General features: G+C 38.2%; 1 protein-coding gene and 1 long non-coding RNA gene across 2 annotated transcripts; both read left to right on the top strand.

The window, feature by feature from the left end:
• Positions 1-10,529: 10,529 nt before the first annotated feature.
• Positions 10,530-15,892, top strand: LOC103408322 (uncharacterized). Its single transcript, XM_070810823.1, has 8 exons — positions 10,530-11,009; positions 11,109-11,258; positions 11,351-11,500; positions 11,591-11,752; positions 12,061-12,144; positions 13,576-13,677; positions 13,759-14,390; positions 14,984-15,892. The coding sequence occupies exons 1-8, from the start codon at positions 10,562-10,564 to the stop codon at positions 15,593-15,595; spliced, it is 2,340 nt and encodes a 779-aa protein (XP_070666924.1). The 5' UTR covers positions 10,530-10,561; the 3' UTR covers positions 15,596-15,892.
• Positions 15,893-23,017: 7,125 nt separating this feature from the next.
• On the top strand, positions 23,018-25,569 carry LOC139190738 (uncharacterized). The gene is made up of 5 exons (XR_011575099.1): positions 23,018-23,188; positions 23,271-23,430; positions 23,536-23,604; positions 24,160-24,218; positions 25,208-25,569. It is a non-coding gene; the product is annotated as an uncharacterized lncRNA (long non-coding RNA).
• Positions 25,570-25,744: the final 175 nt, after the last annotated feature.

Below are 25,744 nucleotides of genomic sequence, written 5' to 3'. Positions count from 1 at the left end.
GTTCGAGGACTTACTCATAGTAGATTTAGGAGAAATAATGGTCAAATCCACCTTGGATTCGACGAATTTTCCTCGAAGACCATTTGCTGGAAACAAAGACCACAAAATGCATAGAGGTTAGAAACCTTAGATTTCAACTCAAAATTCACATGCAGAGCAAGAGAACGATACCTAGTTTCCTTTTGGATTAATATTAGTTCTAATTGGACTTAAACTCAAAGAGTTTTCACTTGGAGTTCACCAGAAAAACTGCACTAAGAGGAGCAGCTTAAGTTCTCCTTCTTCCTTGGCTTGATTCTCACACACAAGACCAACAAAAGATTCTTCAGACTGTGTTGATTCCAAATATGGTGATTCCGAATTTTTGTTTGATTGTAAAAGGAGGTGGTGGTTGGCTTCGGTGGTTTTAGAGACAATTAGAGAGGGAGGCTGTTACAGAAAAGAGAGGTGAGGGAGAGAGTTTGAGATATTAGAGGGAAAGAGCACGGGGAATGAGGAAAGTGAGGTGTGGCAAGCTTGGGTTCAAGAGTAATGATGATGGTGCTCTCGGTTACTAAAGAGAAAGCTGTAGAGTATTGTTGAGAAGAGAGAGAGAGAGAGAGAGAGAGAGAGAGAGAGATAGAGAGGGTTCTAGAGAGTGGAATGTGTCACAGAGAGAAAGAGAAGAAAGTGGCCCGGAAGACATTACCCAACATAAGGGTATATTTGTAATTTTATACATAATTTTTAAAAACAGGTTGTTATGCCTCAAGTTTGACGTAACTGAGTAGTGAATGACTTTTAGCATCAGACATATACTCTGCATCATGCATTCCCTAGGAATGGCGGGCATAGTTGGTTCTACATTGAAGTAACGTGAATTAGAGAAAATCTTAGTGGGATAAGTCTAGTTGAGATCAATTGAAGATCAGAGGCTATGATGGTCCTTTGGGATTTACGTTCCTTAGGAATGGCAGGTAGAGGCATACCTATTGGGAGATTACTCAAAACATCCGAAGTCTGTGTTAGAGAAAATTATGGAAGCACTAGTTATAGGCGAAGTTAGTAGGTATATGTGGGGTATACCGAATCTGTTTCCTCGGGCTTGTTGATTCTGCTGAGGGAATTGGTGTGGACCCTTAGGAAAATTTCCCGGTAATTGTTTTAGTGACAACATTCTTGCTTACTCCAACAATGAGGTTAGTTCAGTAAACCTCAACAACCAGCTTTATACCAAATTTCTCAAATGTCGACCTCTTAGATTTCGTACCTTTCTTGGGAGACAAGAGCGTAGCAGAAAATATTTTTACCAAATCCAAGGTTGTGATAGTTGGAAATAAAAAATTCTCTCGAGTGTCGTGAATGCTGAAATAACATTGGTCTTGTTGTATCTATCGACAGTTATCAACGATTCCTTGACCATATCTTTATTTCCATTTTCTTTGGCTAGGAAGAAGTCGATTTTGTTAAGATGTCGGTTGTGAACGAAGTCTTCAACAACTGAAGTGTTGTCTCACTTGACTACTATTCCTACACCTTTCGATGACGTCGATCAATTTCAAATCCTACAATGATGCTTTATCGAACGGGTAACTGTGAGCTGATGCAGCATGATTGTGTAATGCTCATGCCTTGACATTGGAACTGCATGAAGTGAACCATCCAATCTATGACCTAGAGTCTACGATTATCGTTCTTACTTGAAAACTCTCTGTGGAGAAATGTGTTAGATCTTTATCAACCTCACAAACTTCCTATTTATTTTCACTTGGAAGGAAAAAAATCTTAGACAACAGTGATGGATAGGATATATCAATGACTACGATAGCACCATCGCGTACAACCCTGATTATGCAATTGTAGTTACTGACGACCGCATTAGAAAAACACATAGGTACCGAATGCTCTTCAATCAGTTCTATTTTCAACTTTTGCGGAACACTCGAATACTTTAGTGACACTGCTTTTTGATTATCAAGAAACCTTGTTAGCTAATTTTCAAGTTCTACCTTTCTACCTTTGGCTTGAGATGACAAGGAATTGTTTAGTCCTTTGGCATAATTCTTCATTATCGAATTTATCACTCTTTGACGTTTTGGGCTGCACTGGCTTTGTTTGTAATCCCAGATTCACCCCCTTGGTACTAAAAGATATTTTAGTCAATCTTGGGTCACTCATATGTTCTTTGTATCATTCTAAAGTAGATAGATTGACCAGGAGGACCACTAGACATTAAAGTTTTTAGTTGAGATCATCAGTCCTTTAATTGCCCAATTAGCAACTTAACGAATGAATCTTCACCATTGGTAATTTAATATTCTTGAAGCTACCGTTGTAACAAATTCTAGTAGATTTTGGTTTGGGAAAAATCTAACTTTCAGTCTGTCAGCTTTCATTTGACTATCATTCAAGTTGAGTTATCGTTCGACCATTTCCATTGCTAGCACATAATCAAGTTAAGAAGTTACATGCATTCAAGCAGCAGAGTTGTATATTCAAATCTAGATATCATGTACTCTAGAGTTAATGGACTTATCTTGACCATTGAACTTTCGAGTGTTCTTATAGCTTTCTCGACATGGTTTCTCTTAAAATCCGTGAAGAATTCACGATGGATCGACTCAGCTAAAATTCAGGCTCATGTTCATATCGGTTTTGATCGGAATGTTGGGGGCATAATCTTCTCACAAGCTTATCAGATTTACCGGGAAGAATTCTAAGTGATCTTGAGGTTTGTGCAGTATTTTAGTATGGAATTAGTGAAGGAAGAAATGTATTCTTTGAGCATGGTGATTGTGGGGCCAATTTTTGTGAAGGATTTGAAGCGGTAATCGTTATTCGAAGGAAGTGGTCAGAGTGATAGTTCATCTTGTACATCTCAATCAAGATAGCAATCATCGTGGTTAGTCACGAAAGAAATGTTCTACGGCAAGTGTTTGTCTCTACAGATTTTTTTAATTACTTCGTTCCGGGACTTGATGGTTCTTGTGTACCTGGATGTCAAGGCACTTCCAGTAGTTACGATTGGTGCGTGTTGGGGTAGTGTGGGAACGCGATCGAGGTGTGAATCGAACAATCTAAGCATATTCTAACATGAGAGGTAAAATGGTATTTTGGCATCCTCAGAACTAGTCACTCGCTTACCGAGACAAAAATGAGTTATTAGTGTTATAGGTTGTAGACTGTAATATTGATTGCATAATTGTTGGGTTCACTAAGTAAGTGGGCAAGTCGGCTCGTCTACGGCAGTAGTTATTGATTGGTTATGGTTTGGACTTGACTCGTGACACACACGCACACTCATTCTCAGAGTACATCACAGTTTGAATACAAAGGTGAGACCCATTTTCATTTCGGTTTTGACTTTTTAGCGAAAATATTTTGATTTACATTATTATATTTATAGATGTATTTTTTACATCGTAAATTTTTGGGTAGTCATTTTTACTTTCGGTTTTAAATTTATTACAAGTATTCTAATTCTATGTTATATATCTATTTTCGACGTTATCTTATTTTCCATGTATATTTTTGAACTTATACTTATATTTTTGACTTTATAGTTTTTATATGAGTACTTCACTGTATTATTATAATGGGGATGGAAGAATGTATGAGCTTGGAGGCATGAAGGAGAAATCATTACAATCCGATCGCGACGGAATGGCATTCTCTTTTATGCAACCGCTCTAACTTGATTTCTTCCATGTGTATATATACATATTTTCTCCCTCTTTTTCGAGTATTTTATGTATAGCAAGTTATTTCAAATTTCAAGGTTGAAATTTTCTTAATGGGGTAGATTGTAACAACCTGCAACTTTCTCTTTAGTAACCGAGAGCACCATCTTTAAAGTTAGAGCACCATCTTGTACACAATTCTGTTTTCTTAAGGGGTAGATAGTAACAACCTGTTTTTAAAAATCCTGTACACCATCCTGTTTTCTTAACGGGGTAGATAGTAACCCTCAACAATACTCTGCAACTTTCTCTTTAGTAACCGAGAGCACTATCCTGTCACACCCCACTTTCCTCCTTCCTCGTGCTCTCTCCCTCCAATATCTTGAACTCTCTCCTTCACCTCTCTTCTCTGCAATAGCCTCCCTCTCTAACTATCTTTAAAACCACCGAAGCCAACCACCACCTCCTTTTACAATCAAACAGAAATTCGAAATCACCATATTTGGAATCAACATAGTCTAAAGAATCTTTTGTTGGTCTTGCATGTGAGAATCAAGCCAAGGAAGAAGGAGAACTTAAGCTACTTCTCTCGGTGCAATTATTCCAGCGAACTCCAAGTGAAAACTCTTTGAGTTTGAGTCCGATTAGAATTAAGATTAATCCAAAAGGAACCCAGGTATCGTTCTCTTGCTCTGCATGTGAATTTTGAGTTGAAATACGAGATTTCTAACCTTTGTGTATTCTATGGTCTTCGTTTCCAGAATCCGGCAAATGGTATCTAAGGAAAATTGTCAAATCTAAGGTCGATTTGACACTCATTTCTCTTAAATCTACTGTGAGTAAGTCCCCAAACCTTGCAGTGATGTTTTCTTTGAGTTTTGACTTGTAACTCATGAATTTTGGAATGAGACCACCCCCTACAAAGTCTCGGTGCAATTCTGCAGTTTCCAGGGAGACTCCGGCGACCCGCAAGTCCAATCAGGTCGACCCGACCAGCAACCTAAACTGAGCGCAACCTATTATCCAACCCAAATCTATTAACCCATTAGTCAGGCCCAAACCCATTAACTTAACCCGGATCCAACCCAAGCCCAGCCCAGCCCAACCTAACCACCCAAGCCCATATATGACCCAACCCAAGTTTGAAACCCATTTAACACAGTCAGCGCGTGGGCGCTGCCATGGCCGATGTGTGGAGCACACATGCCTCCGCCGGAGGTAATGTACTCCATCGCTATCCACAGTGGTGTAACCGACTTTTCCGACCAACTTTTTGGCAACCCAACTCGGAGTATGGCAGCATGTGCGGTGGTGTGTGGCCTTCAGGGCCACCACCTCGTGGCGACGCGTGGGGGAACCAGAGGTCCCTTCTTAGATTTTTCGACGTGCCGAATTAGAATCCGCTGTCCGTTTTCCCAAATTCTATCGTTCTAGTAGAGTTTTACTAATTTGTCTCTAATTGTGGTTAGGTGCATTGGCTGGAAGTGACCCCATCTTCCCTCGTTTGAGTGGCAACCCGATAGTGGAATAACTATGAGTGGACCCCTTCTCAAATTGAATATTTTATAACTATCAGTCTAGCATGCATTTCATATTTCAGGATTTGAACATGTTTTATATTATGCCTTATGGATTTCTACATTTATGGTTACGGAGAATTGGCGATTATTTAAATTGCGTTTACGAAATATTTATGATTATTGAATTTACATTTTTCTAAAGGTTATGAATTATTGGTTTTATACGTATGAAATTCGGTGGATTTACGAATATGAATTAGCATGGATTTATTCGATGAGTTTTCGAGCCCTGATGTTTTGGCATGAGTTTTTGAGATATATTTTTCGTAAATATTTGGTGGGTTATCATACAGCACATCCACACAACATGGGTATGTAGACGTCTATAGCCATAGGACATAGTTGAGGATACTTATGTTATACCCCCAGCTTCACTGGCGAAACCAGTGTCGGACAGCTTCACTAGCCACGGCTAGTGTTGGTGTGTGATGTTATATGTATATGTTTCTTCTCTGGCATCACCCAGAGTTGTACAATTTCACCTTCAGGTAATGGGGCCTACCATGTTTCTTCACTAGTGTAACCTAGTGTCGTACAGCTTCACCTTTAGGTGATGGACATGTACTGCCTTCAGGCAACTATGATACCCTTAGACATTTCAGTATGGATGAGATTTATGGATTTGCCTTTGGGCAACGACAAGACCATTATTGAGCTTTGTTTTGCGCATACTTGTTTTACGAATGATTTCATGGCATGCTAGAGTTTTCAAAAAACTTATTATATGTAGTATTATATATGTTTTCAAAATAGGGGGTTAGTATGTTCCTAAGAAATCGGTTTTCATATTATTAGTATTAACATAAATTATGGTCCACTCACCTTTTGCTTTTGCCCCCCTCAGGAGTTGGAAACGAGGCATTCGAATCTTCTCAGTGTAGGTCTCATTCCTTTGTTCAGATCTTTGGTGTTTTTCTTGGTTAGTTATATGCTCTGAACACGATTCGGCATTGGTGTTTTATATTCTATTGACATTTTTTTTTTATTCATATGCATGTTTAAAATGGCTTCATCACCCTTGGGTGTCTGCCAACACGTGCTTATCCTGATATTGGGGGATATCGGAGTTGGGGCGTGTCACAACCCACTGACACTAGAACCCCATCCTTAGTGTAAATTGACCAATCTGCCCCCAAATTCTATCTGTTGGATCTTAATTAAAGCAGGCAAAAGGGTAATTTGGTCTACCAACTAAGCAGCCCACTTTGAGCCCAAAACCCACCAGCCCAAATCAGGCAACAATGGCGCAACCCTAAACCTAAACCTATGGACACAATTACCCTCTTAACTTTTAATAATTACCCTCCAACCTAGACAAATTTGGTGGCTATGATGTAAATAAGGCAAAACCAAGGGTTAATTGATAGGAGCATATTTATGCGACTTAGTTGGCTTGTTCTTGTGCATTTATGTCGTGTTTCCTTAGTTATTTTAATGTTTAAAGTCATTTTCATGTGTTTTCAGATTTTAAGGACAAAGTAGGCAAGAAGATGCATTTTGGAGTATTTTGGAGCAAAATGGAGCTTGGAATGCATGTCACATATTTGGAACCAAGGTTTGGATGAAATTGAAGACTTAAAGAGGCTAAGAATGTGAAGAATTAGTGTACAAAGGATCATGAATTCAGCCACAAAAGAACAAGAGCATCCTTGCCGTGCAATCCACATTGCATTCCCTTTGGATTCCCATGCATGCTTAATCATCCTTGTCCCCTAAAATATTTCTGATTTCATGCCCCAATACACTCAATTATCACACTCAATTGCTGCATACCTCTTGTTCCCTTCACCCATCTGGTTTCACACAACTTTCACAACCATTCCATGCACCAATTGATGCTCCATCATCCACATTTGGGATCCAATGCCGTGTGCAACACATGTTGCTACACCTTTGACTAATTTCTGAAACATTTCACCTCCCCTTTTCATTTTCATGCAATGAACACAATCATTCATGCTCCCTAGCTGAAATACCAGTCCATTTTACCCTCCATACTTTGCATCATTGCTCCATTTTCATCCTTGGACCATTGCACACCACAAATTCACCCTCCTTGCTGTGCATTTCCCCCACTGCCTAATCTGATTCTCTAGGGTTTTTGGGGCCTATATATACATGTTTACAACCCTTGGCAAAGGGTTGAACCTCCCATATTCATCATTCATGCAGAAAATTCGTCCATACTCACCTTAGGCAGCAAAACACCCCAAAAACACCATTTTAGTGCCCAGAAAGCATAACAGCCACTCCACCTTATTCCACCCTCTTTGCCGAGTTTTCCACCACCCTCCAACCATCAAATACTCCTCCACACTCACCCTAAACCTTTCTATATCATTCCTCATCCATTCTACACCATAAAACTACCCAAAACCTGTCCACAAACCAATCTGCCGCAAGCAAGGGAAAGGAGAATTCTTGGATGCACTTGCTGCCAAGTTGGAGCATTCTAGGTGCTTTCTTTCTTTGGATTTTAATGTCTAATTCATGTAATCTTTGTTTTGCTTTAAGTATGATTGGCTAATTTTGTTTTGGCTAAGGGTGTATTCAAAACCATGATTATATATGTGAAATAAGTTGATTACTTCCAGTTATCGTTGCATAAGTTGTGAGTACAATTTGCTTAACCGTTGGATTTAGAACTTATTCTTGCATGTTGATTGAGAGTGCACGCTTGATTTGCATGTTTGAATTTGGTGCTAGGATATAAATTTGTTTCACCTAATCGTTATGAATTTATATTCGCAAGTAGTGAAGGTCGCTAGTCACGATCGTGTTAAGTAGATTCCTGGCAAGAGTATCATGCTTTCCATAGTTACAAATGCCTTGTCAATGCTTATGATTTCCAAAGAACGTAATGATTCTAACTTGTGTCTTTATCATGCTGTTCATATAGAGAACTTGTTAGGAATAATTTGTTTGCGATGCATATTCATCCGATTCAATGATTCTAGGGAAATCTGAAGGTTAATTTAAGCGGACCTAATTAACTTGGAGTGTCGAGGTTCATAACTTATTCAATTGATAACTGGAAATCGATTTAGGTTGCATATATTTCATGTGTGGAGAAGAACCCCTTAGCCATTCCATCATCCATTGATTCTTCATAACTTTGTATTACAATCTGTTTCTCTTACAATCTGCCATTTAAGTTTATTTTCGTCCAAATCAAATCCCCAATTATTTTGAATTCCTAGATTAATTGGAAAGTGTGTTGGTTTATGTTTTTAAGTGTTTTGGTACAAGTTAAAACCCAAATTCGTCCAATTTGATGCTTTGTGTTCAAAATTGCCCAGAAAGTGTTTTTAAGGCAGTTTTGAATCTTTTGATTGCTGTTTTGAATTTTGGTTTGTTTTAGTATTTTAAACGTGAGTTTTGCATTCTTTGAGTCTAATCTAGTGCTTTAAACTTTGTTTTCACATTTCTAAGTCAGTTTTCAAGTGTTTAGCAATCCCTCCTAATCCCCGGTCTAGCACGATCCCTATTTACATACTTTGCTACAATTGATAAAAAGAGGGTTTAATTTTGTGTGTTAACTTATTTCTCACATCATTAATCATTTGACTGTAGCTAAGCTACAGTCAAATGCCTTCTCAATTTTAGAATAGACAATTTCCCAAGCCTTTTGAGTTGTCCAAAGAGGTTGTAAATGGTTTATATAAATCATGTTTGTTAATCATTGTAATCATCTTTCAATCTTTCAATCAATTAATCAAATATTGTTTGGGATTTCCGTCAAAAACTGGTGGATTCTAGATTATCGTTTCTTGAAGGATATTGCGTCAGAAAGTTAGCAAAATTATTTTACAAAATTTGGTTACAAGGACAAGTCTGTTGCAAGGAAACTTTTCACGAACTACTCAATTTGTTGTAGGATGTTTTTTAATGAGGATAAATTGGAATTAAGTACACTTTACAGTTGATAGAGATCGAGATTTTTCCATAGTTGCTACGATTGTTTTCTTTCATTGCCAGCTTCAATATGATGTTATCTTTGGTTAAAACCTCGAAGTTGATATATGACAGATTGGGAGAAACACAGTTTTGTGGTCGGTAAATGTGATACAAACAACATTATTGACTCTTTCCTTGGATATAAACAGTCTTGTCCCCCTCTTGAGCACAACCGCGCTCTTTTGACGTCCAGTTTTTTGACCCCTCTTTGATTCAAAGTTGCCAAATCTCTAGGTATACAAAATTCGACTAATTACTTGTTGGACGGACAAAGAATAACTAATTTGGCACTTCTCCAACAGAAAACTAGATGATATTTGCGACATCCAAAGCTCAGTTACCTTTGATAACCTTTCTTTTTATTTTCTTAATCTAGTTTAAAGCCTGTATTAAATTATGATTAACAAAAGTAAAGGGAGTGTGGGTTGTTCGCAACTTAAAGGGGTTGATTGAGAGCAAAAGGACGACTTGAAGGAGAAGAAATTAGGTTAAATAGGACGGCGACGGAGCAGTAATCCGACAAACTTTCAGTAAATATCAAGCTTTCTTGTTTTTCCTCGAGACTAATTACCTTTTACTTTTGCACACCGAAATTTAGTACACTTTGGTTAAAAAATGGCAAAGAATTAAAGACGAAACAAGTATCTTAATTCTTAAACATATTTTACTATATATGTTGTTTTTACTCATTTTTAAAACTATGAATAGTAGAGTTATGACAATAGTCACTGACATTAATTGAACGTGATGACATGATTTAATGGATAGTGTCATGTTTTATTTTGGTGTAATAAAACACTTTACACTACAAATACAAATCCAAATCCCTCATTTTTAATCATATTCCATCTAGATGAAGTCTCCATATACTAACAAAACTATTTGCGCCACAGTTACTAATTATGCCGTGCGTGACATTCATATTCATGTTAGTAAATATGGTTCAATTGGCAGCACTTCAAACCATATATGATTGCTGTGTCACGGGATCTGCAAGTAAATATGGTTCAAACCGCTCAGCAAGTGTCCAGCACTAAGTGAAAACATGCACCGATATTGTCCCTAACTTAACCATTTACACCCGAATACCCAGAGTCCCAATAGACCTTAATTGAGAGGTTTTCAGAATACAATAAGAAGTAAACCACCTACATTTGAACTTTATTATATTATATTATATTACTATTGTACTTCTTTGATGTGCCACTCGCTTCAGATCCTTATTGTATCGATCCAACTTACGCCAACAATGCTATCAGATATTGCATCTCATGGCAGTATAAATAAGCTACAAAACTAGAGAAACAAGCCATCAATTAAGCCATGGCCTTAGAGGAGGAAGTAGATAGCTTGTTCGAAAGCGCCATGAAAGGGCAGTGGGGAAAGGTGGTGGAAGCCTACAAAAACAGTTCCAAGGCTCAAGAGGCCAAGATAACCAAATCAAACGAGACTGCTCTACACATTGCAATTGCAGATGGCCAAACAGAAATCGCAATCGAGTTGCTCAGCATCATTTCCCTCGGAGGAAATGCATCCAAAATATTCAACTTGGGGAATGAGAAAGGCAACACAGCTCTCCATCTGGCTGCCAGGCTTAATTACGTGCAACTTTGCGAAATCATGGCTACGAAGGATCAAAACCTCGTCTCCGTACGCAACCTGGACGGTGAGACCCCTCTCTTCTTGGCAGCTCATAATGGCAACATAAAGTCTTTCCTTTGTCTTCAAATTCACTGCCAAGAAAAGTTCCATTCCCTTAGAGACAACAATGGTGATACCATTCTCCATGCTGCTATCTCTGGTGAATACTTCTGTAAGTACACTCCCCTTTAGCCATCTGTGCTCCAGACTGACCGCAACTAACTATCCTAAAAATAAAAATGCCATTCATTCTGTACTTTTGTTTTGATAGGTTTGGCGTTTCAGATAATTCGATTGTACCCGGAACTCGCTAACTCTATGAATGAAAACGGTTTATCTCCGCTGCATATTCTGGCCGGAAAGCCTAATGCATTCAAAAGCAGTACTCGCCTTGGAATAGCTGATGAGATTATATACCGCTGTAAGATATTCTAACTAAAGATGTAAATTATCTTTTTGTTCATCGTTGCATGATCTTAGATTTAAACCGAACTTTTCGATTTCATTTGTCAGGTTTGATCGTTGATAATCTCAAAATTGAAGCATATAATCATGAAGCTTGTCTGCACAAGGCAGGAGAACAAAACAGTTTGAAGTATCCGGCAAACTACGAAACTTGCATGAACTTCTTCCGGCATCTGAGAAGTCTGTTCAAAGTGTTAAGTGGGTGAATCTTGTCAAATATTTATGTTGCATTAATTCTCTTCACCGAACGTTTGCACTACAGGTCTAATTCAGTTTCTCAAATTGTAGCGAAATCACGGGGAAAAAAGAATTGTACCCAAGCTTTGCGCGTATACTGGAATAAACTGCGCTGCTCACTCCCTCAAGCTAATGGAGGAAACAGAAACAGAAATGGTATCAATGCAGCTGAAGATGAAGAGAATCCTCGACCAATGAGCAGCTCAGTAATAGGTAAGCATCCTACTTGAGGGCACGTTTTGGGATTGCTTATGTAGGAATTACATTTTATTTTTTCTTTTGGAAAAACTTATGTAGGAGTTACTTTTGCTCACTAGAAATGCTTTCATTAGAAACAAGTTCAAATTTTGTTAAAGTGCTTCCTGAAGAAGCATCTGTCTTGAAACTCTTTCTACGATCCAAAACACTTTAAACGTTTTCTGCCAAACACAATCCATCCTTGTGAATCTTCCGTCAGCGACTCTGCCAATATACAAATAAGTTAATTACTTTCATCTGATTAGTTATCCCAATAATTGCAGAGGCAAGTTCTGGAGCATCATCTTCTGATATCAAGTTAGAATCCAAAGAAATATTGGATACAACGAGTTCAAGATCAACTGATGGTAAACTTCTTTACCTAGATAGGGTCTATATATTATATACAATGTATATTATATAATTGTAAGTGCATAACATTGTCAAGTAATATAATAATAAGTAGAGTGTTCTTCCCACAAAAGTCTGATTAATTTAAATTTACTATCATGATAAATAAGACAAAAATTATGATGACAAATTAGATATGCAAAGAAACTAAATGCAAATAAATATGAAAGATGAATGAAAATAAAGCATGGTATATAAATTATTAAGACGCCGACTTAACCTAATTAACCAATCCCACTCGAAATCTATAGCATATGAACTTAGACATGTTGACAGTTGATTTTTTCTAATTTATTTGATAATCCCTGTACAGGCTCCTTCAAAAGTATTCCTGACTAACAACCAATTCTTTTCCAATCAACGAATATAGAAAGACCAAGAACCAATTACGTACTATGGAAAATCCTCAAGAAAATAGAATGTTAGTTCAATTCTTTTCCACTCAACGAATACAGAATGTTAGTTCATTCTTTGCACTCATTCAAGACATGACATTCGTTACAAGAAGCTATATATTAGATATCTCATTCAGATCTCAACTTAATTCTTCTAATCAAAGAATTATTGAACAATTAATTGCAAGCATTAAAAACAGTAACAAATACTGAACAAATAAGAAATTAATATAATTATAAACTTGGAGTATTCATGGCTAGGCTACATCTTAAACCCTAGCAAAATGAATTTAATTAATTCATGAAAATTTAAATAAAAACATGATAGAATTTGAAAACAGAGCAAAAATACACCTAAATTTCAATTACGAACTCCAATTTATAGAATGAGTAATTTCTATACCCTTCCGAGTTACTCAACTCCCCCAAAGAAGTAATCATTTTGTGTCCTTCATTAAAAAGATTATGGAAATAAGGTCTCCAGATGTCTTGAACCGCATTCTCTGCAGGTAAAACATTTCCATTCTCATCATTGATACACCTTACCTGGTTCAAGTCTCTTGTCTTCCTTTCCCTTGCTCTAGCAAGTTATAGACATCCAACTCGTCTTCTTCTCAATTTTATGCCTCTCATAGTTTCATTGGTTGTATTTTGTATAAGGCTTTACATTCCTACTTAGCCTTAACCTTTTACAATACCTCCTCCCTTCGACCACCAAAATTTCTTTTGATGTGGAGCAAAACTCTTGAACTCTCCTAATATCCCTTTTGCAACTTTTCATTTACAATTAACCATAGAATCTCATATATGATTAGCATTCCGTCTGTATCCGACATTTACCACAAAAAATTATTTAGAATGAAACAGAACAGTCATATATGCAAAGATATATTTGTGTTTGAACTAATGTACCCTCGAATTTAGCTCTACTTTTGTAGAGAGTTTCATGAATTGTACGGCACTCCAGAGTTGATCATAACCTTTCTGTTGCAGATGCAAACCAACCAGGAGTGAAGGCGTTTCCACCGAATTATGCCTCGTTTGTTTTGTTTTGGAAGCTTATGATGAAGGCCTTGCTCATCATTCTGGGAATTGGTCAGTGTCAAACTTACGCTTCCTTTAATTACATATTTGTTTTGTCGATCGTAATGTTTGTTTCTTGAATGGAGAATCCAGGAATTTGGAAGATAAAGAAAATCCAAGAGAAGAAAGAGCGACATATATGGGCTAATCAGGTCATGAATGAACTCGTCCAGTGCACTTCTTTATACAAGTATCAAAATACCGGCCAAAATCCCAACGAAACTCACCCAAGCAAACATAAAGAAGAGTCTGAAGTTCCTAATCCCACCTTGCTAGAGCAAACCCCCTCCTCATCCTCATCACCAGATCATGTACATGATCACGAGCCTGAGCTCAACAACAGTAATGATAGGAAGCACAACAAGATCTCGAGAGACAAGAAGAAAGTAACTTATGATGAAGCAGATAAAAGGCAGACACCTATATTAATTGCAGCAAAGATGGGAGTGACCGAAATAGTAGAAAAAGTCCTCGACAAATTTCCAGTGGCTGTCCAGGACGTGGATTCCGATCAAAAGAATGTTGTGCTCTTAGCTGTTGAGAACAGGCAACCCCATGTTTACAATCTCTTGCAGAAGAGAAGGCTACTAAAAGAAAGCTTGTTGCGTCAGTTGGACAACCAAGGTAACAGCGCATTACACCTTGCCGCTACATGTGGACAGTACCGACCTTGGCTTATTCCGGGCGCCGCATTGCAAATGCAATGGGAAATCAAGTGGTACAAGGTAGGTTACTATTATTGATCTCCCATATATACTACAGTATTTTACAACTCTTCACTTTGGTAGTATTGCAATATGGATGTATATGTTGTCAAACTGTAAATGTAGACTGCACATTCAGATAAGAATCATGTTAATCACTAGTCTATGTTGAAATAGTACATGGAAACAGAACATTTTCGTTCAATTATATTATATAGCATTTGCCTACACACTTTGTGTGTATGAACACATTTTTTTTTTTAAATGAGAAGGAGAGAGGGTGAGAGAGAGAGAACGTGGGGGGAGTGGGAGGTTTTCGTTTTTCGTTTTTTTTTTTTTAAATATTGGAGGTATTTTAACATCACCTGTAGGTTAGACTTCAATATAAAAAAGTAAAATTTGAGCCTGTGAAATTACATTATTGTCCATCAATTTTTTTTGTGTGATAGAAGAACAAGTAGTAATTTCACCCTCTTTTGGTTGACAAAGAGGGTTTCATTAATTAATAGAGATTACCGGCATTTGGTTAATCTTTGATGCTAAACTTCAAGCAAGTTTTTTAAGTATCTGAGCTACATCTTCTAAGAGTACTGTTATGTTAACTGATTGCACAGTTTGTCAAAAGCTCAATGCCTCATCATTTCTTTGCTCGCTACAACAAAAAAGGCCAGACCTCAAAGGAGATCTTCATACATACACACCGAGATCTTATGAAAGAAGGCAGCAAATGGCTTATCAAAACCTCGGAGTCATGCTCTGTTGTTGCAGCGCTCATTGCAACGGTTGCATTTGCAACATCGGCGACTGTACCAGGTGGACTTGATCAGACTACAGGAGAACCAATTCTTAAGAACAAGCCAGCCTTCAGTGCCTTCACCATCTCATCACTCGTTGCTCTCTGCTTCTCAGTAACATCCCTGGTCTTCTTTCTTTCAATTCTCACTTCTAGATACGAAGAAAGTGATTTTTCACTGGACTTGCCTCGGAAACTTTTGATAGGTCTAACATCACTCTTCGCATCTATAGCTTCCATTATAGTCTCATTCTGCGCAGGGCATATCTTTGTCCTCAAACATCAACTGAAATTTGTGGCATATGCATTATATGCGGCAACTTGCCTGCCAGTCACCTTTTTCGCAATTGCACAGCTGCCCCTCTACTTTGATCTCATGAGGGCCATTATCAAGAAGGTACCACAGCGGAGCTACGAGGTCTTTACACACTAGGTCTTCATCAGTTACGGTACCAAGGTCGGTGTTATGCAGCGATGATCTTGAGTGCTTAAGTATGTTTGGTTTCAGGGTGAGGTTTAATTATGTGGAATTATTACTTGTATGTGAACCATTCAAGGAGATTGTGTTCCAAATTTAGATTTTAAACGTTCTTTGGTTTGGTTGTTGGGAGAGTGCAGTGCTATAATGGCAGCTGGGTTTGGAGAAGGACTAAGGCTCCACATTTTGTCAAGTTCGAGGACCAAATTTAATAGATTTTAATTCATGGATTAAAGTTACAATTCAATTAAAGTTTAGGAACCATTTCTCTTCATTTACTTTTCTTTTTATTCGATTAAAATTCATGAATCAAAGCTGCAATCTGAATTTTGACTTTTCAACCAACTTTGGTCCAAACGGGACACTCCCCCTCGCCTAAATTAATGTAACAACTTTGAATCCTTTTGCATCCTAATAAAATAATAAATTAATAAAAAATAAAATAAAATAAAAAAATAACTCAATTTGTGTGGTGAGTTGGGTTTACGTACAGAATTGTTTAACAAATTAGTTTAGGATTTAATATGGTACTTGTCACAGCCCGTCCCGGAATTATTAATTCCGAGGACGTGAGATGACCAATGTGACCTTAAACGGGATTAAGGTGTGTAAATGTATGACATTTGTTTTACTTTAAGATCCTAAACTAGGGTTAGATTTATATTTGTATGTGTTAATTTGTGCTTGGACTTAGGTAGGGCCTCCTACCCTGAATTCCCTCCCTAAAACCCGTAACCTTTCTTCTCTCTTCTTCTTTCATTCCAGACTCTCTCTCTTATTCTTTTCTGAAAACTCTCTCATTCTCTCTCTTACTCTCGAACTCACGGCAACCACCAAGAACCACCACAATCTTGTACCAACGTTCCATTTAAGACCACCATCGTGATCCTGGGGACTTCACGAGCACGGGGATACCAATTTCAGGTGAGTTTCACTTCGAAAACCCTAGTTCTAAAGTTGCCGTGAGATGACACTGTTCATGAGCTTTGAATTGGTTACGTTTTAGGCTAAAACAAGATCACAGCGAGTTTAGTAAGGTCCCAAGGAAGCTCGGAGTGCTTCGTTGGAAGTTTTTGGACGTAAGAACACGGAGATCGACAAGTTCAAAGTTTGGCCGGAGCTTTCGAGGCGTTTTCCGGCGAATCCCCGGAGAGTTAGGAGTTGAGGTAGGTATCAATCTCTTCGTCTCGTCAAGTACTACAACTTTCCTTTTTGTTTCACTCAATTTCGTTGAGTATTTAAGAAGTTATACTCATTTGAAAAATACCCAGTTTCCGGCGACCTCCGAGGCTTTCGAGGCAGTTTCCGGCCAAACCACGGCGAACTAGGTGTTGTGCAAGGTACCATTCTCTTTGTCTCTTCAAGGGCTACAACTTTCGTTTTTTAATCACTTGATTTCGTTGAGAAATGACAAAGTTATGGAAATTTGAAAAACGGCCGCCGGAAAAACCAGTCCGGCGACCCAAGGAAGAAGAAGGTGCGCGTGGGGGCGCGTAGGTCCGTGCCTTCCTTGGCGCGTGGGGGCGCGTTCTACAGTACAAAATTATTTTAAAAATATGTCGACGTCCGTGACGTCGAGTAGATCACTGTGGTATATTCATATACCTAAATTGAACACCGTATGAGAAAGTTATTGAGGATTGTTGGTTAGGTGTTCAAATAACGTTTTATAATTTTCACATTTAGGTGAAAATGTGAATTGACGGAGATCCGACCGTTGGATGGTAATGAAATTTTAGGATGTTGTCCTAGAGGTATAATGTGGACCTCTGGAAGTTATGGATTTAAAATCTGAGGGGTGGATCTTCCGGATCAATCTACGTAGTGACGTATTTTATATAAGTTATATATTCTATCGATATGAATTCTGAGGTTGGAATTGATTATTGTTTTAGGCGCCGATCGTCATGACGCCTTGGCGTATTGTGCTAGGGAGTTGTAGGGCGAACTCCAGGTGAGTGGGCAGTTTTATTTTCCGTATATATATATACTTGACGTTTCCCAGAAATTGAATTGAAATGAAAATATGTTTAAAATGAAATGCATATGAGTTATGTGGAAAAACGGGAAGTGAAATACCATGCATAGAATTGATATGAAAAGTATATAGAAATGTGAGTTGAAATGCCATGCATGAATTAATATATGATGCATATGTATGAATTGGTGCGGTGGACGCACAGGTAAGAATTGATTTATGATGCATATGTATGAATTGGTGCGGTGGACGCACAGGTAAGAATTGATTTATGATGCATATGTATGAAATGGTGCGGTGGACGCACAGATGAGTATTTAATTACTGTTATGATGATGATGATATATATTGAGCTCAAATCCTGCACCATGGTTTAGTGCTTATAGTATTCACCGCATCGCACGCTCGCCTTGGATCCAAGTAGATGCTAGTCGTACAGTCCACGCGGAGTGGGTACGACAGGCCAGTCGCGAGAGTGTTAGTGAGATTCCGACTGGTGGGTGACCTTAGATTATGTGCACAGATGATTTATGAGAAGCACTAGAGCGTAACTTGTGTGCAGAAGGCCGGACGGGTCACAGAGGTGACTCCGGTAGAGTGATAATGATAGATTTTGAGCTCTAGGTTCAACCGTATAGGGCTATTAGAGGGCCTACGGTTGATTACTTTCTTGCACCTGATATGATTATGTTGATGCATTCATACCTTATTACTGTTGAAATGATGTGGCATGGCATAATTAATATGAGAAATGTTGAGATGACATGGCATGGCATGATTGATAAAGAGATAATGTTGAGATAGTAAAAATGAAGTTTTGAGAATATATATGTATATTTATATTTTACATTTCTGGGAAAGTATACAGGTTTTACGGAGAGGGGTTACAACGTTTTGAGAAATGTTTGGATTTGGAAAAGAATTGTTTTACTGACCCACTCAATTTTGGTTTTGCGCCCCTCCAGGTTCAGGAATCACAAAGGTGTGGTGACTACGAGGAATTCGACGGTGTTCTGACAGATTGGACAAAATTAGGACTCACCTTCGGGTGTATCAATTTAAATTGTATCTTAAAGCTTCCGTACTGTGCAAATGGTTACGTCACTCTCACGTGACGGCCAGCATACCCTCCTTCGGGACGGGGTGTGTCAGTTGGTATCAGAGCATGGTTGCAATCTTGGACATCTTGAGAAGTTCTAGTGAATTCTGTCAGAACTACACCGCCTCGTAGTAAGCCACTTAGTTGGAGGAATTTAGTCTCCCTAATATAGCGGTTTAGGGAAAACTATTATTATGGTGATTCAGTCTATTATAAAAAGGGACATTTTAAGACGGATTATAAGTCGAATTTGAATCACCTTATGAAATGATGAACCTGAGGGAGCGAAGTAACGGTTTAACCATTTGGAAAAGATGTTTCGGAATATGCAAGTCAAAGGAATCTTCCTTCTGACAGGGGGTCGAGACGACTACCTGGTTTTGGGTATGAATTTGTATCCTGGTGGAAACAGGAGTATGATGTGTTGTCACCGGAGGAACAGCCGATTTAAAATTGTTTAAGGACTTGTTTAAGGGAAAAGTTTATCCCTCCGGCATTTATCGATGGTAGTAAACAAGAGTTTACAAATATGAGACAAGGAAGGTGATGATCGAGGGATATTATAGAAAGTTTTCAGACTTGCCTCGTTCCATCCAGATATGGTTGTTATTGGTGGAGGTGTTATGTTGTTTTAAGCTGGGTGGCAAAAAGGGAAGTGGTATTTTGGGTGACCACTATCCATTATACTTCTTACCAGGAATATACGAGATGCTGTTGAGTCTTGAGGACTCTGAGAACATGATCAACGAGAATAAAGAAGAATAAGAAATGAATGGGAATTAAAAGAAGACGATAAAGTTAATGATTCGTCTTATCAAGGATATAGAAAGATTCAGAGCTTCGAAAGAAGTGAAGCTAGAGTTAATTCTTCCAGCTGAGGTTTTAATGTCGCTGGTCAGAGTAAAAGTGATGGATATACTAGTAATCCCAGATATTTGAGACAAGGTGTCTCGAGTAAAGGAAATGTACTTTGTGCAGCAGGTACAAAATTAACACTTTGAGAAATGTGAAATCAAGGAATGTGTTTATGTGAATAGAGGGGACGCAGAATTGTGAATTGCCCCTAGAATTAGTTGTACTCAACAATTTTCCATGATATCATAGTGTCGATTCAGCAGAGTTATGGACTTAGTAGTTTGGTCGGATTGACCGTGAGTAAAGAGAGATTTGATGAGTTATATGTTCAGCCGTACAGACCATGAGAAATGGATTCGACTGACACATGAGAAATTGGTGAGTTATAGGTTCGGCCGTACTGACCACGCGGAGTGGATCCGGCCGACGTATTATTGAGATAAGAGTTGAATCAGCCGTATTGATCATTCTAGTTGACTTCGGCTGATATATTTCTTATTATGTATGTTATTACCTAGAGAGTAGTAAATAAATGTAGTTGAGACGAGTGTATGTATTTTGCATTGAGTGACAAAATAGTAATGTTATATCTTTGTGAGTGGTTGCCTACTTATCGAGACAACGATGATTTATCAGTATTGCGGGCTGCAGACCGTAATATTAATAACTCATTCGTGGATTCGTTAAGTAAGTAAACCGGTAGATTATTTTGTACTTATTTGGAATGCTTAATAATAATAGAATATATATTGTATCAGTTAATTTTGTTCCATTAGATTGGTTGGTTATAATTGTGACAAGACGGAATGTTACGGGAAACCAGTATTTTCCATCGATCTGGATGAACAGAGATTACTTTTGTAAGTATGCAAAATGGATTGAGTCAGGCTGTTATTTATGCTGTGAGAGCAAAGAGATTGTTTTCGAAAGGCTGTCAAAAATACTTAGCTCATGTGGTGCTAAATGATGTTGTTTGGAGTAGTGTGAATAATGTTGAAAGGGTTAGATTTTCTTGATGTCTTCCCTGAAAGTATACCTGGATTGCCTTCAGGCAGAGATATGAGGTTCACTATTGATTTGTTGCCAGGTATAAATTTATGTTAAAGATTGGTTCATGATGAGTTAAGGGAATTGGAAATTCAGTTGAAAGAATTGGTTGATAAAAATTTTATTCAACCTAGTACAACGCTTTGGGGGAGCCCCAGTTCGTTGGTAAGGAAGAAAATGGGCTTTAAGACTATCCATTGATTATAGACAATGGAGTCGGGTAACGATTGAGAACCGTTATCCATGGTGATGTACTGATGTTTATTTAACCAGCTCAGAAGTAATTGCGAAGATTCAAAGATTGAATTGAGGTCTGGTTATTACCAATTAAAGATTATGAGCGACGTTGTTCTTAAGATTGTTTTATGAACTATGGTGATGCTATATGGATACTCATGCTGTTTTATGAGTTATTGGATGAAGTATTCCAATAATGCCTTGATAAATAGATATCATTTTCATTGAAGATATTCTGGCATATTCTGAGCCAGAGCAGAGCATGTAAATGTATTAAGTCGGTGGAACAAAGATTGGAAGAATGTCGGTTGTATGCTAAGTAGCAAATGCTAAAGTTAGATGAATCAGGTGGCATTCTGAGATTTGTTATATATTCTTAAGGTATTCAAGTGAATCCTTAAAAGATAGCAGAAATTGAGGAATTGGAACAACCACGAACTGTAATTAAGATTCGGAATTTCTTAGCTTACCAGGCTATCTTGGATGGTTGTGAAAGATTTTTCAGTCATTGCTTTGTCATTGATGAGACTGTTGAGAAAGGAGGTTATGTATGAGTGGGAAGGAAATTGTGAGCAAAGGATTCAACAACTGAAGTATTTCCTCACTCATGCACGTATTTTGGTATTCCCAAAGAATAGTGGTAATCATAAATTTTTAGTGATGTTTCTTGAATGGTATTGGAGGCATGTTGATGCAAATGTTAGGGTGATTGCATACGTTTCACGATAAATGGAATCTCATAAGATGAATTACCCTACGGGTGACTTGGAAGTCATGATTACCATTCTTGCTGTGAAGTTATGAAGGCATTATATTTGGTAAGAATGCAAGATTTTTACGAATCCAAAAAGTCTTCAATATCCATTACTTGGAAGGATTTTGATATGAGGCAGCGAAAGTGAATTGTATTGCTTAATGAACATGATTGTACGATCAGGGTGATCGTAAAGTTTGTTCTAGCTCAAGCACTTGGTGAGAAGACTACAGTAAGATTAATGTCTGGCACGTTTGCCAAGAGTATCATCTTGTGGATTGAAAACCAACGGAAGAAAAATTAAGAATGGAAGATCGAGAAGAAGTTATACTTGTTAAGTAACAAGTTAGTACATTTACTCCAGTGTTGAGTAACAACCTTTCCCAGACAGTGCAACATTACTTATTTGTTTTATGGAAAAGAGAATTGGTTTACGGAACTGTTGAGTTTCTTAAGTATGTTGGTTGTGCAGTTTCCGAAGTAACGCCATAAGGATCATGAAATGTGTCATGTGAGTCGGTTTTTGATGACTTGTGAATGGAATGTTTCTGGGTAGAGAAGGATTCGATCAAGAAAGAGTTTTAGTAGACCCTGAGACTATGGATGAGTTTCCTCAAAGTATTCAGGTGATTAAGTTAACCTGAAGTAACCAGGAATGGCAAAAGAGATCAACAGATGGATATGCCACTAATCGAGTGTGTAAGGTAAATGGTTTGATATTTTTGGAAAATTCACCGCGAACAGAAATGACGAGAATTGGAAAAGAGACAAGATAAGATTTAGACACATCAGACCATTTTTTTTTTTTTTTTCACTAAAGGAATCAATAAAGTTGCATACAAGTTTGTGATGCCTTCAGAATTGGCTAAGGCACATAATGTATTTTGTGTTCGATGCGTTGTCACTAAGTGGCAGAGTCGTTACATGGGACTTTGGTGCAACTATTGAGAATTAAGCCGGATCTGATTGGTGAGGAACTAATGTCGACTTTGGATTGGAAAAAGAAGGTCCTAAGAATTAAGACAGAGTAAGTAGTAAAAGCTTTGTGAAGGAAATCATTCAGTAGAAAATTACATGGGAGACAGAAGAACGGATGAGAGTTATGTATCCGAGACTATTTTATGAGTTTTGATGTTCTGGTTGGTGATTGGAATTTCGGGGACGAAATTCTATAAGGAGGGGAGATTGTCACAGCCCGTCCCGGAATTATTAATTCCGAGGACGTGAGATGACCAATGTGACCTTAAACGGGATTAAGGTGTGTAAATGTATGACATTTGTTTTACTTTAAGATCCTAAACTAGGGTTAGATTTATATTTGTATGTGTTAATTTGTGCTTGGACTTAGGTAGGGCCTCCTACCCTGAATTCCCTCCCTAAAACCCGTAACCTTTCTTCTCTCTTCTTCTTTCATTCCAGACTCTCTCTCTTATTCTTTTCTGAAAACTCTCTCATTCTCTCTCTTACTCTCGAACTCACGGCAACCACCAAGAACCACCACAATCTTGTACCAACGTTCCATTTAAGACCACCATCGTGATCCTGGGGACTTCACGAGCACGGGGATACCAATTTCAGGTGAGTTTCACTTCGAAAACCCTAGTTCTAAAGTTGCCGTGAGATGACACTGTTCATGAGCTTTGAATTGGTTACGTTTTAGGCTAAAACAAGATCACAGCGAGTTTAGTAAGGTCCCAAGGAAGCTCGGAGTGCTTCGTTGGAAGTTTTTGGACGTAAGAACACGGAGATCGACAAGTTCAAAGTTTGGCCGGAGCTTTCGAGGCGTTTTCCGGCGAATCCCCGGAGAGTTAGGAGTCGAGGTAGGTATCAATCTCTTCGTCTCGTCAAGTACTACAACTTTCCTTTTTGTTTCACTCAATTTCGTTGAGTATTTAAGAAGTTATACTCATTTGAAAAATACCCAGTTTCCGGCGACCTCCGAGGCTTTCGAGGCAGTTTCCGGCCAAACCACGGCGAACTAGGTGTTGTGCAAGGTACCATTCTCTTTGTCTCTTCAAGGGCTACAACTTTCGTTTTTTAATCACTTGATTTCGTTGAGAAATGACAAAGTTATGGAAATTTGAAAAACGGCCGCCGGAAAAACCAGTCCGGCGACCCAAGGAAGAAGAAGGTGCGCGTGGGGGCGCGTAGGTCCGTGCCTTCCTTGGCGCGTGGGGGCGCGTTCTACAGTAAAAAATTATTTTAAAAATATGTCGACGTCCGTGACGTCGAGTAGATCACTGTGGTATATTCATATACCTAAATTGAACACCGTATGAGAAAGTTATTGAGGATTGTTGGTTAGGTGTTCAAATAACGTTTTATAATTTTCACATTTAGGTGAAAATGTGAATTGACGGAGATCCGACCGTTGGATGGTAATGAAATTTTAGGATGTTGTCCTAGAGGTATAATGTGGACCTCTGGAAGTTATGGATTTAAAATCTGAGGGGTGGATCTTCCGGATCAATCTACGTAGTGACGTATTTTATATAAGTTATATATTCTATCGATATGAATTCTGAGGTTGGAATTGATTATTGTTTTAGGCGCCGATCGTCATGACGCCTTGGCGTATTGTGCTAGGGAGTTGTAGGGCGAACTCCAGGTGAGTGGGCAGTTTTATTTTCCGTATATATATATACTTGACGTTTCCCAGAAATTGAATTGAAATGAAAATATGTTTAAAATGAAATGCATATGAGTTATGTGGAAAAACGGGAAGTGAAATACCATGCATAGAATTGATATGAAAAGTATATAGAAATGTGAGTTGAAATGCCATGCATGAATTAATATATGATGCATATGTATGAATTGGTGCGGTGGACGCACAGGTAAGAATTGATTTATGATGCATATGTATGAATTGGTGCGGTGGACGCACAGGTAAGAATTGATTTATGATGCATATGTATGAAATGGTGCGGTGGACGCACAGATGAGTATTTAATTACTGTTATGATGATGATGATATATATTGAGCTCAAATCCTGCACCATGGTTTAGTGCTTATAGTATTCACCGCATCGCACGCTCGCCTTGGATCCAAGTAGATGCTAGTCGTACAGTCCACGCGGAGTGGGTACGACAGGCCAGTCGCGAGAGTGTTAGTGAGATTCCGACTGGTGGGTGACCTTAGATTATGTGCACAGATGATTTATGAGAAGCACTAGAGCGTAACTTGTGTGCAGAAGGCCGGACGGGTCACAGAGGTGACTCCGGTAGAGTGATAATGATAGATTTTGAGCTCTAGGTTCAACCGTATAGGGCTATTAGAGGGCCTACGGTTGATTACTTTCTTGCACCTGATATGATTATGTTGATGCATTCATACCTTATTACTGTTGAAATGATGTGGCATGGCATAATTAATATGAGAAATGTTGAGATGACATGGCATGGCATGATTGATAAAGAGATAATGTTGAGATAGTAAAAATGAAGTTTTGAGAATATATATGTATATTTATATTTTACATTTCTGGGAAAGTATACAGGTTTTACGGAGAGGGGTTACAACGTTTTGAGAAATGTTTGGATTTGGAAAAGAATTGTTTTACTGACCCACTCAATTTTGGTTTTGCGCCCCTCCAGGTTCAGGAATCACAAAGGTGTGGTGACTACGAGGAATTCGACGGTGTTCTGACAGATTGGACAAAATTAGGACTCACCTTCGGGTGTATCAATTTAAATTGTATCTTAAAGCTTCCGTACTGTGCAAATGGTTACGTCACTCTCACGTGACGGCCAGCATACCCTCCTTCGGGACGGGGTGTGTCAGTACTTGTGGAATGTTCCTGGATGTAAATATTAATATTTAGTGTCAATAGTGGCACCTTTATATAATACATTTGATATTAACTACAACGAGGTGAAGGAATAAGTTAAACCTCACAATAATGGCACATTGCAATTCTTCAATGTATATAATAGTTGAGAAGATTTCCAAAAGAAAATGCATCCCATGTAACGTTATGCATCAATCTCATTGATCTAACTATCTTAGATCATTTGTCTCTTAGGTTAATTACATTCATGGAATTCAATTATTGATTATATACATAATACGTAAAGAATAGTGGATGACAATAAACATTGTCCCTCCATTAAACTAAATAAGAGTTTAACAGC

The sequence above is a fragment of the Malus domestica genome, chromosome 13, assembly GCF_042453785.1.
Source record: "Malus domestica chromosome 13, GDT2T_hap1".
Lineage (NCBI taxonomy): Eukaryota > Viridiplantae > Streptophyta > Magnoliopsida > Rosales > Rosaceae > Malus > Malus domestica.
The sequence above is the reverse complement of the archived record's forward strand: the minus strand, read 5'-3'. Positions and strand labels throughout refer to the sequence as shown.

Bases quoted from the DNA above. Each gene is read 5' to 3' on its own strand.
- LOC103408322 (XM_070810823.1), top strand. From the start codon at position 10,562: ATGAAAGGGCAGTGGGGAAAGGTGGTGGAAGCCTACAAAAACAGTTCC. The intron at 11,259-11,350 runs GTAAGATATTCT...TTCATTTGTCAG, and splicing joins TGATGAGATTATATACCGCT to GTTTGATCGTTGATAATCTC. The intron at 11,501-11,590 runs GTGGGTGAATCT...CTCAAATTGTAG, and splicing joins AAGTCTGTTCAAAGTGTTAA to CGAAATCACGGGGAAAAAAG.